Raw genomic sequence first — 14,007 nt, 5'->3', positions numbered from 1 at the left:
TGGTAAGTATACTCTTTAATATTGTACTTGTAATTACAAATGCAAGTTTACATTAGTATTCCTTTAAATACATTGAACTAATATTTTCAGAAAATGTAACTATAATGTGGAAAAATTGTAGTTTCGATCTCATACGATATAAGTTGTTGGACTTTTGATTCCACGATTTACGAATTTAGTACATTTGGTTGTACAAACAAAAAAATTTTTAGCATTTGTAACAAAAATACTCGAATTTTTTTTATCTTTTGAGATCAAATATATCATAAATTTTTATACTTTGAGATAAAAAATACAACTTTTTATTTTATGAGGCCAAATATACTAAATCCATAAATTGTGGATCAAAAAATGCAACACCTCTGTCCTGTGGAACCCAAAATGAAATTACTCCTATAGTGTTGTAACAAAAAAAGAATCTGTGTTAGTTTATGTGGATCTCAACTCCAGGTTGTTAACGTAATTTAACCATTAGTTTACAGATCTCCAAGTAAAACACAAATTGAATAAAATCTTGTGAAAGGCCAAATCAAAGATGGAAAATAGAATCAAGAATTGCTTTCCAGAGGTTCGCAGATCAAAGCATCGACGGCCCCCCCTTCAGCAGCCCCACCCTTTTCTGTAAAGCACAAATTCCAATTCCTCTGCCACCAGTCCACCACCCTTTTCCGCCCATTGCTATATTCTTAGACGTGTTCCCCCCAATCTCCAGTCAACTTTGTCTGCTTCCCGAGTTGCATTTTATGGCGTTTCACGACACCCTACTTCATTGACGAGTCCACTTCACCAGAAAATGAGAGAAAACCGGGAGCCCACTTCGTGCCTCGTCGTCGGCAATTACTGCCACGACGTTTTGATGAAGGATGGCGTCGTATTAGCCGAGTCCCTTGGTGGTGCCGCCTCCTTCATCTCCGCTGTACTGGACGGTGTTTCTATCCCCTCCACTCTCATAGCTAAAGTGGGTTCTGATTTCTCCTACTCAGTCACCCACCCGCCACTCGTTTCCCCTCATTCCAAGACAACCCTCTTCCACGCCCATTTCTCCTCTCAAATCCAGCGCCACGATCGCGTCCTCAAACGGGTGCACGCCTGCGAACCGATCACCCCCTCTGATCTTCCCCACTCCCGGCGGTTCCAGTTCGGCTTGGGGGTTGGCGTAGCCGGAGAAATCTTGCCAGAAACGCTGGAGAAAATGCTCGACATCTGTGATACAGTTTTCGTTGATGTTCAGGCATTGATCCGGGTCTTCGATCCTGCCGATGGAACAGTGAGTCTTGTTCACTTGAGAGATTCCGGCTTCCATCATTTGCTCAAAAGAATTGGGTTTCTGAAAGCGTCGTCAGAAGAGGCGACGTATATTGACGTGGAGGAGGCAAAGGAGGAGTGTTGTGTGGTGGTGACGAATGGGAAGGATGGGTGTACTGTATATCATAGGAATGTGGAACAACAAATTGCTCCTTTCCCAGCTGTTCAGGTGGATCCTACAGGCGCTGGCGACAGTTTTCTTGGCGGGCTTGTTGTAGGGGTTGCGCATGGACTGGCGGTGCCGGATGCTGCCTTGTTGGGTAACTTTTTTGGGTCGCTTACAGTTGGGCAAGTTGGGCTTCCCAAGTTTGATTTGAGATTACTGCAGGTTTGTAGTGAGATTCTTGCCCTTCAACCATGTGTTGGTTGTTGATTTTCAGTTACTTTGTTCTTGAATGTGTTGCATGTCTTCTCTATCAGGTTGGAATCAGAATAATTTGTTGACATTTTAATGTGGGATAGACCTACGGAAGTATTAGTTTAAGTAAAGTCGAATTCACAATCAGACTGGTGGATATTTTACGAGGGGATGATTTTATAATTGGTATTGCTTGTTTGTGAGAGTCAGATTCTTTCATTAAATGTGATTCTTCACTTTGTGTGACTGATGAAATCATATTGGGACTTTTTTCTTTGTTATGTAGTATTCTGGGTGCGTTTTCTTGTTTTGTCCTATGGCATAGTCTCCGTGGTTTATTTGCAAGATCTACTCTCTGTTAGGAACAATGCTAGATGTAGATGAGGATTTGAGAACTTGTTCCTTTTACCATTAGATGTTGAGCGATCACAATTGGCACCATGAAGTAGAGGGATATGTGACAGAAGTATAAGCAGATATGAAACTCTACAGGCTATTGCTTTAGGAACAGTGATGATACTGATATTGGAGTTGCAAATTGAGATCCTATAGCGAATCATGGGTCCGGGGTCAAAATGTAAATAACTTAAAGTAGGAATCCTCACGATTTAAGTCAAAACCGTCTAATACTAATTATTGCATGTTACTGGTATCGGAGGTGCAACTAAAATCCTACTTTGGCGAATTGAGATTCTGGATAAAGTTCGATTAACTGAAAGTGTGGAATTCTCATAAGTTCAATTAAAAATTTTTGCTTCCAATGTTCCGGTAATGTCAATTTCAATATAATAGCAGGATAACAGCATAGCTTATAAGTGGGAAATAGGCTCTTCCAAATTTGAACGTTTTACATAAAACTAAACCACAATAACCAGAATTAGACATGGCCGTTTATTGGCAAAAAGTTGAGGTTCAACATTCTGTCATGGTTATGAAGCTAAAATAAAGACCTGATCACAGATCTCTATCCCAAAACCTGCTAAGAGTGCTCAGGCTTTTGACCAGATTGGCATATTTTCTTTAGATGTAAAATGAAATAGATGACTTAATATGCGGGTGTTAGATGAAAACACACTAACAGTGGTACCCTGCAAAGGAATGTAGGATTTGTGACAGCCAATTGAAATTTTAAGGGCCTTGTAGGAGCATGTCCATATTCATCTAAACAAAATGTCATGTATGGATGATGAGCTTGTACAATTTTGCTAAAGATGTTTGAAGTTGAACCAATTTGAAAGCCTACGAGCTCTGTAAACATGCCTGGAAAGTATTCTTATTGGCTTGGTAGCAAATCAAATTTGAAGCTTTCCATCTTTTTTGTTTGCTGAAGTTCTTTATCTACCCGAGAATCTTGAATGAGGACATTGTTTAACAATATGTGCAGTTTGCTCATATAAGAAATTAAAAGTAAATGGTGAGGATGAGGGCTACCATAAAAAAAAATCTGAAAATAGAAGTGAAAGAGTACTACAAGATTCTCGAGAGTTTTTGAAAACCCATCTCTAGTGGACTTCTAAATTTGTGAAAGTATTATGTGTTTGGTGATTAATTTTGGATAAACTCTTGGAATATGTCTCATCTCTAGGATGCATTTTAAAAAGTGTCTGTTTGTGGCTTTCGAAATTTTTTCTTGCACTTCTACTGGATGCTCACTAAATTCATATCTGCCAGGCATTTGGCAATACTTATAAACACTAGCCTATATTGGAAAGCCAGTCCTGTGGATGGACTTATTACTTAAAGTGGTCAGAGGTGGAACTAAACCAGTTCGTGATCATAGAGAATGGCAGGAAAAAGGAGCTGAAAATAATAGACTGCCTGAAGAGTTTAGGCAATTCTTGGAGCTATATTTGAATGAAGAGATTTGGAGATTTAATATTTACTTTTGAAGCTTGAGGTACTAAAAATTTTGTGGTACAGAAAACACAGATATAGAGTGGTGGCCAATTAAACTTATAAGTTCCAATCCTACTAGACCCCTTAGCTTGATTAGGCATTCATATATGTGTAACTGAGGGAAATGGGATGCATAATATGAAATTGCATACAGTTCTACCATGATGTAGATTTGCTGTAATTCCTAATATTGACGGGTATTTTCTTTTTCTCGGAGTATGGCATTGGCAAATTGTTAGATCTTTTGTCTGTATGTATGATTTTCCATGTGCTTTAGTCTCAATCTCCTAATCATGGTTTATAAGATCAACATTGCTAATTGTATTCTCCTTTTTTTAATCGTATAATATTATATAATATTGTGTTTATGTATCTCATCCCGTTGATTCTTATTTTCTTCGCAAATTTGTTGCGGGAATATACCAATTGGTTGCAAAGAAACATGTCAATGATGTAAAAGTTTGCCCAAAGTATTTGTAGTCCAATTGATCTTTTGAATCATTTAATGATGGACATATTTATGTCTTTCTTTATACTTCATGATGCTATCTATTTGGTGTTTACCTACTGCCAGATTAACTCTCTTTTTTCCCCCCTTTCTGATACATATATGTTCCAATTTCCTTACTAGGCAGTTAAGGATGAGTTGCAGAGGAAAAGGTTGAAGCTGTTAGACTGTTGTGAAAGAGAAAACGACAAAATAGTGTTTGTGAAGCCTTTAGATCATGAAGAGTTCCACACAGCACTTATTGAAGCCAAAACTTCACCAGCAGTTCCTATCCAGCAATGCCAACGGGAGTTGCCCAGTTCACCCAGAGTGGCAGAACATCACAACCACCTCGTCTGCAGTGGTCAACATAACGTGTTGTTGGGCAATGCTTGCGAAGAACCAATTAAGTCAGTTGATGGGATCCCTGATCAAGCTGTGTAACACCATCCCCCACCCAATGCTCAATCACCAAACTTGGAAAAAATAAAAAAAGAGAAACAAAACGGAAAGGCAGAAAGAAAAGGAAAGATGAGAAGAAGAAAGAGAGACTTGGCCCGTAAATGTGTTTGTCTGAGATACACTGACTGAGCCTCTTCTGCTGGTAAACTTTTGAATCCTTCAATATAAAAGTGCAGACTGTAGACTTCTCATGTGATAATAAGACTGTGATCATCCTTGGGCACTCGATTATTATCTTAATCGACAGGAATCAAGAGCGGAAGAAAAATGCAACGATGTCGTAGTCGTAGCAGGAAGCAGTGTGATGATTGTTTAGCATGTCGAGGGAATGAGATAGCAAGAGCTAACTGACGGTTCTTGTAGGAATACTGCAAAAACTCGAGAACACAGCTGTGGTGCACAAGCACTGTGATGTTGTATGAGACAAGGACAATAAGAAGGTATTTAACGTACTAGTAGCATATTGGGAATCTGTAGTTCTTCTCTTGTGTGACTGTATTCCTTCGTTTCTGGAATGTTAATATTGTATATTTGAAGGGAGCAAAGAGGTTCAGTGCATCATTGCAGATTGCTCTTATCATTTCGTTTTGAGAAGGTAAGTAAAAAAGGACGCAGATGCTCAAGATGCGCAGGTTGGAGTTTTCATGGCATACACAACTGAATAAAAGATTATAATTTTGCTCTCCGTTTCTCAGTTTCAGTGGTTACAGATAGGGGTGTCAATGTGGGTTAAGCTCCATGGCTTCAATCCAACCTAACTAGTTTTGGGTTGGGTTGGATTTGATTTATTATGATTTAGAATGGGTTGTTATGGGTGGGATTTGAATAAAATTATATTTCATGAGTTGGATATGAGTTCTTAATGGACCTAATAAGGGTTGATTATGGGTTCAATCTAGGGGTGGCAGATGAGTCTCGCGAGCCGGCTCGATTTTGAGCTCGACTCGAGTTCAGTTATGACTGTTCACCAGTTCGTGAGCTGGTGAATATATTTTTTTATTTATATATATATATTTTTATTTTTGAATGTGTTATATATTTAATATTTGATCAATTTTATAATCAAAATTGACCGTATATTATAATTATTAATCAATATCATACATTTTATTTTGGTTAATAATAAGTTATGGTATTTTTATTTATACATTTAATCTTTATACAAAAATAAATTAATCAACAACTTAGTAAATTATAATATATTTTATAATTAAAATTATTATTTAATATGATATATATAAACTTTATGTTACATTTAAGATTCTACATTCACTTTTGTTATAGATGGCTTTGTAATTAATTTTTCAAGAGAACAAGCCGAACATATAAAATCACTTTTAACAAGGAACTTCAGGTCCTTTAGTGGGTGTCCATGTGAATTTTCAATGATTCTATACATCATTGTTTTACCTGAGTGGCCAAGTCTATCATGCCACAAAGTAAAAATACTTTGATCAACTAACTTCGGGTAAGTGATACTATGTATTTCAATGGAGCTTATTAATGTGCCATATAAACTAGAAGCATATGTTCTCATTCTTCCTAAAACTTGCTTCTGGCCAGTTTTATATCTTGTAAGGTACAGATATTCGACACCGTTTTCATTCATGTTTCAATATGAAAACTATTTTGTCGAATGCCCTTGAAACTCAATAAGTTTATTTGTGATTTACTAGAATATAATGCATCATTAATATGTAATCTTGTTCCTTCAAGTAACAAGATTGTAGCTCTTCCGGAGCCTTCAATAAGATCACTAACTCCTGAAATAGTACTCACGTTTGTTCTTGTCATTAACAAGTTTGAGAAAAATTTCTTGTTTTTCAGAATTGTATGCGTAGTTGCACTATCAACAAGGCAATGCTCCTTGTCATTGAGATTTGTAATGGCTTGATCCATTCTATATAAATGAAATATACATATAATAAGTAAAAGAAAAAACTTCATTCATAAAATATAAAAAACATTACAAGATTAAAAGAAATACCCTACAAATGAAAGTAAACATAACTTAATAATGGAAACATACTAATAACATATGAGATAAATCTAATCAACAAGCATGTCAAAATCCTCACTAATGTCACCAAACTGTAAGGGCAACTCAGGGAGATTTTTATCATTATTTTCAATAGACTGAAAAAAATTCGATGCATCCATGTGGGCATTGTCTGAGATTCCAACCTCAAAAAAATTAGTCTCAACTTGTTTACCCTTCGCTTTCACAGAAGTCTGGTATAATTTGACAAGATGTTGTGTCGTACTACAGGTACGGACCAATGCCCAGACATCCCACATCTATAGCAAAGATCTTCATTTGTGGTTTTCTCTTATTGATTCTTTGCCTTGTTTCCATTGTTCTTCTGAATATTGGGATTAATCCATGTATTATGATGATTTCCATAACCATTACCACGACCATAAGAATGGCCCCGTGGTGGGCTATGGTAACGACCACGCCCCTTTTGTGAAGAAGTAGCATTTGCTTCAGGCAATGCCGCTGAATTTTTAGGAAGTGGTTTGGAACCAGTAGGTCGGGTGCGATGGTTACTCAATAAAAGTTGATTATTTTCTTCTGCAAAAAGTAGAGATGAAATCAACTCTAAATAGTTTTTGAACCCACGTTCCCTGTACTACTGTTGGAGTACAAGGTTGGATGCATGAAAAGTAAAAAATATTTTTTCCAACATTTGTTCATCCGTCACATCTTCTCCACATAACCTCAATTTTGATACAATTCGAAACATCTCAGAATTATATTCAGCAATTATTTTGAAATCTTGCAGTTGCAATTGTATCCACTCATATCTTGCACATGGTAAAATTACAGTCTTTTGATGATCAAATCGATCCTTTAAACTTTCCCAGAGTTGAAAAGGACTTTTGACTGTTAAATATTGAGACTTCAGGCTCTCATGAAGATGATGAAGAAGCAAAATCATTGCTTTAGCATAGTCTTGCTCGGAAGCAATAGTATTTTCTTTTATTATTTCTCCCAATTTGCTACTTGCCAAATGTAGTTTGGCATCAAGAACACATGATAGGTAGTTTTTTCCAAAAACATCAAGAGCAACGAAATTCAATTTTGTGAGATTGGCCATTAAGCTACAACAAGTTAATATGCACTTTTAGCATAATATTCAACATATACATATAAGTAAAATAATATGTATTATACATGATATAACGTAAAAATGACATTAAACATTACTAACATTAAGTAACATATAAGTTATTATGTAATTAGTATGAATTATTATGGCATGCATACATGAAATTAAATATATTTAAGTATGGCTTAAATCTTATAATGTTACAAATAGCAATTAAATGATATTCATGCTAAAATTATTTTCTTAACAAATAAATTTTGTTGCATATAAATACACTAGCAAAACATACAAAATACATACATGGGCATATGAAAGAAAACTATATAGGTAAACTAAGTTAATTAAATTAACTTCAAGTTAGTCATATTTTAATAACAATAGCTATACTATGATATCAAAAAAAATTATCACGAATCAACTAAATAAACAAAGAAGCGCCGGGCTTCTTGATCAAGCCATTATCTCAAAACACTTCAGATGGTGAGAAAATCAAAACATTACACTTATCATCGCTTCATGGATGATATTGCACATAATTGGTACAAAATATTTCACTTACTACTGGAGATGATTTTAACTCATTACTTACTTCAGGAAGCAATGAAATTTTATAGAACACATCTACTTCAGGGGATTAAATCAAGAATTGTATGCTTACTTCTGGAGGCAATATCACATCCAGGGATAAAATCAAGAATTATATGCCTACTTCTGGAGGCAATATCACATCCACTTCAGGAGATGAAATCAAGAATTTATATATATAAATATATATATGTCTACTTCATGAGACATTGAAATATATATAATATAATTACTCATATTTTATTACGAAATAATCAAGAATAAAAATAACTATGATATTGTAGAGGTAAACAAACAAAGAATCAAAATCATACTAGAAAAATTAACATTCTACCTTGATCGAGCGTAACGTCGTGCTGATAACGTGTTATAAACTTAGATAAATTCTAAGTTTATTAGCCTATCACTCCTAATAGAATATACAGAAAATAATATATGTATTTCTCCAAAATCACTTTCTTATTCTCTCCAAAAATCCATTTACAAATGAAATACATGGTGGAATTTATAGACCACAAAAAATATGGTTACAAAGTACACCATAACTATTATAATTATAAATCATAATGGGGAATACAAAAGGGTATAACATTATGAGTATTAAAAATGAATATCAAGAGGTGTATGCATTCATATATATATGTAATAGTAGTTTATATTTATAACAATAAATTAGAATTTTATACTATATTTTGGTATATTTATAATATAGTATACATTATACAATCTATTTTATTACTTATAAATTTATATAAAAAATTGGTGATTCCCGTTATTTAATCTAATAATAATAATAATAATAACAATAATATAGTATGCATTATATAATTTATTTTACTACTTATAAACTTATGTACAAAATTAGTGATTTTCATAATTTATAATAATAATAATAAAAAAAAAACAGTTTGAGCTCGAGCTCGTCAGATTGAGTTCGAGTTTGAGCTTGAAGTTGCAGAAGCGAGCTCGAGCTCGACTCGTTGCCACTCTTAGTTCAATCCATGAAATAGAAGAATAATTAAAATAAGAAAAAGACAACGCACTTTTTTGTAAAATTGTTGCAATTTGAATTTAAACCCACGACAATTCATTTGAAAATTGAGAAAAATAAAGCAAATCAACATGCACATTATAATAAGGGTTAAATACATTTTGCACCTCTAGACTATGCATTTGGTTGCATTTACACTCTTAAAGTATGAAAGGTAATAAAAATACCCCTAACAAAATAGTTTAGCATTGATAGGACAAAACTGACTTTCTCACATTGTTAGAATAGGTGAACAAAAAGCCAATTGGATGGGCCTTTATGTAATCTGTTCCCACAATTTTGGTGTAAATATAACATTGTTTATGAATAAAGTGAGTATTCATTATCTGGCAATTATATTTGTTGTGCTCATTGATTATGTTTATAGCATCACAACAAAGCCCACAAACCAAATTGTACAATCTATATAGTTGGGCTGCGCATTGGATGGTGGCCATGAAACCAACTTCTGAAGGTTAGGTTTGAAATCTTCCAAGTCGAGCACCTCAAGACTGGGCATCGAGAGTTCTGAGACTTGTACTAAAATTACATTAATTGGATGAGTGTCGTGTTTTATCGGCAATAGACGTTGAACGTCTATGCAACCCTCAGGCTAGTTGGATGGTGATCCAAGAGCGTATGGAGAAACAATGTTTGACATTGACTCAGATAAGTGGCTTGAGGCCATGAAATCCGAAATGGACTCAATGGGTTCAAATCAAGTTTAGACCTCATGGACCCACCTAAAGGCGTTAAGCCAGTTTGTTGCAAATGGGTCTACAAACGTAAGCTTGGAGCTAACGAGGAGTTTACGCCTTCAAGGTTAAGCTCGTGGCAACAGGATACACTCAACGACCCGGGATCGACTTTGAGGAAACTATTTAGCTGTGGCAACGACCAAGTCCATTTGGATACTGTTCGCTATAGCAGCATGGTATGACTATGAGTATGGTAGATGGACATGAAAGCGGTCTTCCTGAACGACTTTGTTGAGGAAGAGATCTATATGGATCAGCTGGAAGGTTTCACCTTTACTAGAGAAGAACAGAAAGTTTATCGTCTCTAAAAGGTCCATCTATGGCCTCAAACAAGCTTCCTGAAGTTAGAACACACGTCTTGACAAAGTTATACGGGAATATGATTTCTTCAAAAGCGAATCTAATCCTTGTGTGCGTACAAGAAGATCAGTGGGAGTTCAGTTACGTTCCTTGTACTTTATGTTGACAAAACTTGCTCAATGGGAATAATGTCAAGATATTGGAAAACATAATAGCGTGGTTGTCCAATCAATTTTCCATGAAGGATATGGGTGAGGTTTCCTACATCCTTGTTATCAAGATCTATAGGGATAGATCTAAAAAGATATTGAGATTAACCTAATCCTCGTACATTGACAAAGTCTTGAAAAGATTCAACATGGATAACTCAAAATGAGGATTCCTTCCAATAAGGCATCGGATTAAGATGTCAAAGAAATAATCTCCCAATACTGATGAGGAACTTAAACAAATGTTGGACATCCCCTATGCTTCAGCCGTGGACAATATTCAGTATGTTGTCCAATGCACTAGGCCCGACCGCATACGCTTTAGGCGTAACGAGCAGATTTCAGGCATGTGCTGGTGAAGCACATTGGAGTGCGTTCAAAACCGTACTTAAGTACCTAAGAAGGACTAGGGATATATTCTTGATCTACGATGGTAGAAATTGATACTGGTGGGCTACAACGACGCTAGCTTCCGGTCGGACAATGATGATGTCAAGTCTCAATCAGTTTGTATTCAAGCTAAATGGTGGTGCGGTGACTTGAAAAAGTTCCAAGCAAGCTACCACGGTGGATTCCATCACGGAAGCTGAATACATAGCAACTTCAAACGCAGCTCCACACCATACCGGAGTCGGGATCTCTATGTCCTCTTTGCTAGAAGAGGAAAGAAGAAAATTGCATCTTGTGCAAGAGAGAGAGAGGGCGGCTGAGTGCTAGAGGAAGAGAGGGAATTTTTTTTTTGTTGTGTAATAATGATTATAATTATTTTTCAAATAATTATATTTCATATAAATATATCTTGTATGATAATTCAGAATATTTGTAAATACATTCTATTATATACAAGGCATATTTCTCTTTATTCCAAATAAAGAGATTGCACTTTTCAAAATTACAATTTGCTAGCTATTTTTTTCCTTCTATGAATTTTTTCATGGGCTCAAAATAATGGATTTGGCTAATTTTTACCCTTAAAAATACAAGCCCAATGATTTTTTTATTTAAATCAAATTTAATAAAAATCTATTTAATTGAGTCCAACTTGTATTTAGTCTAATTAAATACATAAATCCAAATTATCCTCATTATTTAATAAGATGCAATGTATTAAATTATAAAAATAAGCCCCATATAAATTAATGCCATTAATTTATTCTTGGGCCTTTTTCCATCCAATGGATCTCTCTTTGTAGGTAATCCAATTACTTGAGGAATTAATTCCAAATTAATTCCTTCTTCCTTTATGTTGATTTGTGTATGAGTATTTAGGTTCACCTTTCAGCTAGACTTGGGGTAGTATCTAACATTATTATTAACTAAATCAAATTTAATTAATAATTCTTGATTAACCCTTAATCAAGAATGCTAGTCACCATGGGTGGTCGTCTAGCAACGGTCCATGGCACTAGAGATTAGGTGAATTACAGTGTGATTATTTAGGCTCTCGAGTCCATACAGATATGGTCTTTCCATCTACCGTGTACTGACTTTAGTCTAGGGGATGGAATTAGGTGTCATTTTCAATCCTGGACTAGGCTTGTATGCTTAATCTTAAGATCGCGTTACACCAAGTTTCTCGACATAGGAACCTCTTTTTCCTATTCGATTAACGACTGTGGCCACAGATTCATAGAGTATAAACATATCTCCAAGTGCATAGGAGATACCTCTGTCACATACTGCTAGGGGATGGATCCTCTTCTTGAGCTCACCGTCCTTGCTACATATTCCAACTACCTTGGATAAGGCTTATGATGATCGTGTCTGTGACACAATCACCTCTCACACAGATCCACGATACAGTATCGTATGCACATGATTACCGTGATTCCTCAAGTTTGAGGACTACTCTTTTACTATCAAAGTTGGGGATTCGTGTCATACCGATCGAGCCTCTAAGGCTTCCATATGACGATTCCTGCGAGTCAATTCAGTTGATTCGATACCTAGGCAATCAACCCACTAAGATCACGTAGACACTCTGCGTCTGTCACCAATGAAATACGGTACTCATCAATTTTGCAACTCTTAACGCATGTCTCTATAGGACTCTCGATGCCCATTCTCGACGTTCTCGTCTTGGAATGTTTCAAACACAACCTTTTGGTAGTTGGTTTTATGCACTCTATCTAATGTGCGGCCCAACAGCATGATTGTCAGTTGGTCTGTGAGCTTTGTTGTGATGTTTAAGTAAAATGTAAACATACAAAATGAGCACAACAAAATGGATGCCAAATAAGCGAATACTCATTTTATTCACTTGAAATAATATTACATGATATCGACTAAATTGTCAAAAAAAATACATCTTCGGCCAATGTGATTGGCTTATGGGCATTTATTCTAACAATTTCCCACTTGACCTAAAGTCAATCACCCATTCATTATCCTCAAACCCATTTTATCAAGGTGTTGAGTATGAGCAATTTGCGACACCGATTTAGTCAGTGGATTTGCTGCGTTTTTTGCTGAGTTAACTCGGTCCATCCGCACGTTATCTCTGCTTACCGTCTCTTTAAGTAGATGGTAGTGTCTAAAAATATGTTTGGAACGGTGGTGAGATCTCGGTTCCTTTGCTTGTGCTATTGGCCCGTTGTTATCACAAAAGATAACTATCGGTTAGGCAATGCTAGGCATTACACCCAACTCTTGGATGTAGTTTTTCACACAAACCGTTGTTCTCCAAATTATAGCGTTCAATTCAAAAATAAGTCAAAAGACTCTTGAATTAATGTTACTGAAGATCTGAGTTGACATCAAGGAGATTAAAATGTCAAGTTCCACCTTCGAAGTTGTCGAAATTAAAAATCATATTTTAAAGTGACTAATGAGAAATTTTAAGTAGAAATTTTATACCCACAAAAATACAATCAAATCCAAAAGTCATTTATAATATTTTTCTTGTTCAATAAATTTAAAAACACGAAATTTGCGTTACACCCCCGTACCTTGCTTGTGAGCCTCAATTTTTCCTCCAATTCCATGTCAGAGGAGGTGCTGCGGCTATTTATGCCAAATCGCCATTATTTTTTCAAAACAGCTACAATTCTACGTCAGCAAGAAAGACCAAATACCAGTATATGAGTGGCCTGTGCCACTTTTCAGACAATTGGAAAATATTCGGGACAAACGTGCTCTAAATTCATGAAAATTTTGCAAGGTTATTTTGTAATCCTAACAAAATAAAATAAACAACGAAAATACCAAATATGCATAATTAGACGATAAAAAATGCAACTAAGTCAAAATTAAAATAGAAAAACCAAAAATCAAAGAGAAGTTTTTAACTTGTGTTTTTGCTTTTCCTTCACTTTTTTTTCTTTTTTCTTTTTTTCGGTAAATGTAATTTTCATAAATATGAAAAGAGATAATACAACAATCATGAATTAGGTAGTCTTTCCCTCGACAGGTCAAGGGATACGCCACAATTTATAAAGTGCATGTGTACTAACAGAGCTAGCTAAGGTAATGGTAAGTATACGCTGTCTAACATCCTCCACAATT

General features: G+C 35.4%; 1 protein-coding gene across 2 annotated transcripts; it reads left to right on the top strand.

Moving 5' to 3' along the window:
• Positions 498-5,191, top strand: LOC105164011 (inositol 3-kinase). 2 transcript variants are annotated; one of them, XR_847975.2, is made up of 3 exons: positions 498-1,633; positions 4,191-4,650; positions 4,756-5,191. XR_847975.2 is itself a non-coding variant. In XM_011082554.2 (2 exons), exons 1-2 carry the CDS (start codon positions 794-796, stop codon positions 4,488-4,490), a joined length of 1,140 nt encoding a protein of 379 aa, XP_011080856.1. In that variant the 5' UTR covers positions 498-793; the 3' UTR covers positions 4,491-5,083. The 2 variants fall into 2 exon arrangements, 1 of the variants encoding a protein (XP_011080856.1); XM_011082554.2 differs by having other exon boundaries at positions 4,191-5,083.

This window comes from Sesamum indicum, linkage group LG6 (assembly GCF_000512975.1).
Source record: "Sesamum indicum cultivar Zhongzhi No. 13 linkage group LG6, S_indicum_v1.0, whole genome shotgun sequence".
Classification (NCBI taxonomy): Eukaryota; Viridiplantae; Streptophyta; class Magnoliopsida; order Lamiales; family Pedaliaceae; genus Sesamum; species Sesamum indicum.
Note: the sequence above shows the minus strand (reverse complement) of the source record. Positions and strands in the feature narration are given on the sequence as shown.

Excerpts from the sequence above, each read along its gene's own strand:
- LOC105164011 (XM_011082554.2), top strand. The coding sequence starts at position 794 with ATGAGAGAAAACCGGGAGCCCACTTCGTGCCTCGTCGTCGGCAATTAC. Across the intron at positions 1,634-4,190 it reads TTGATTTGAGATTACTGCAG|GCAGTTAAGGATGAGTTGCA; the intron begins GTTTGTAGTGAG and ends TTTCCTTACTAG.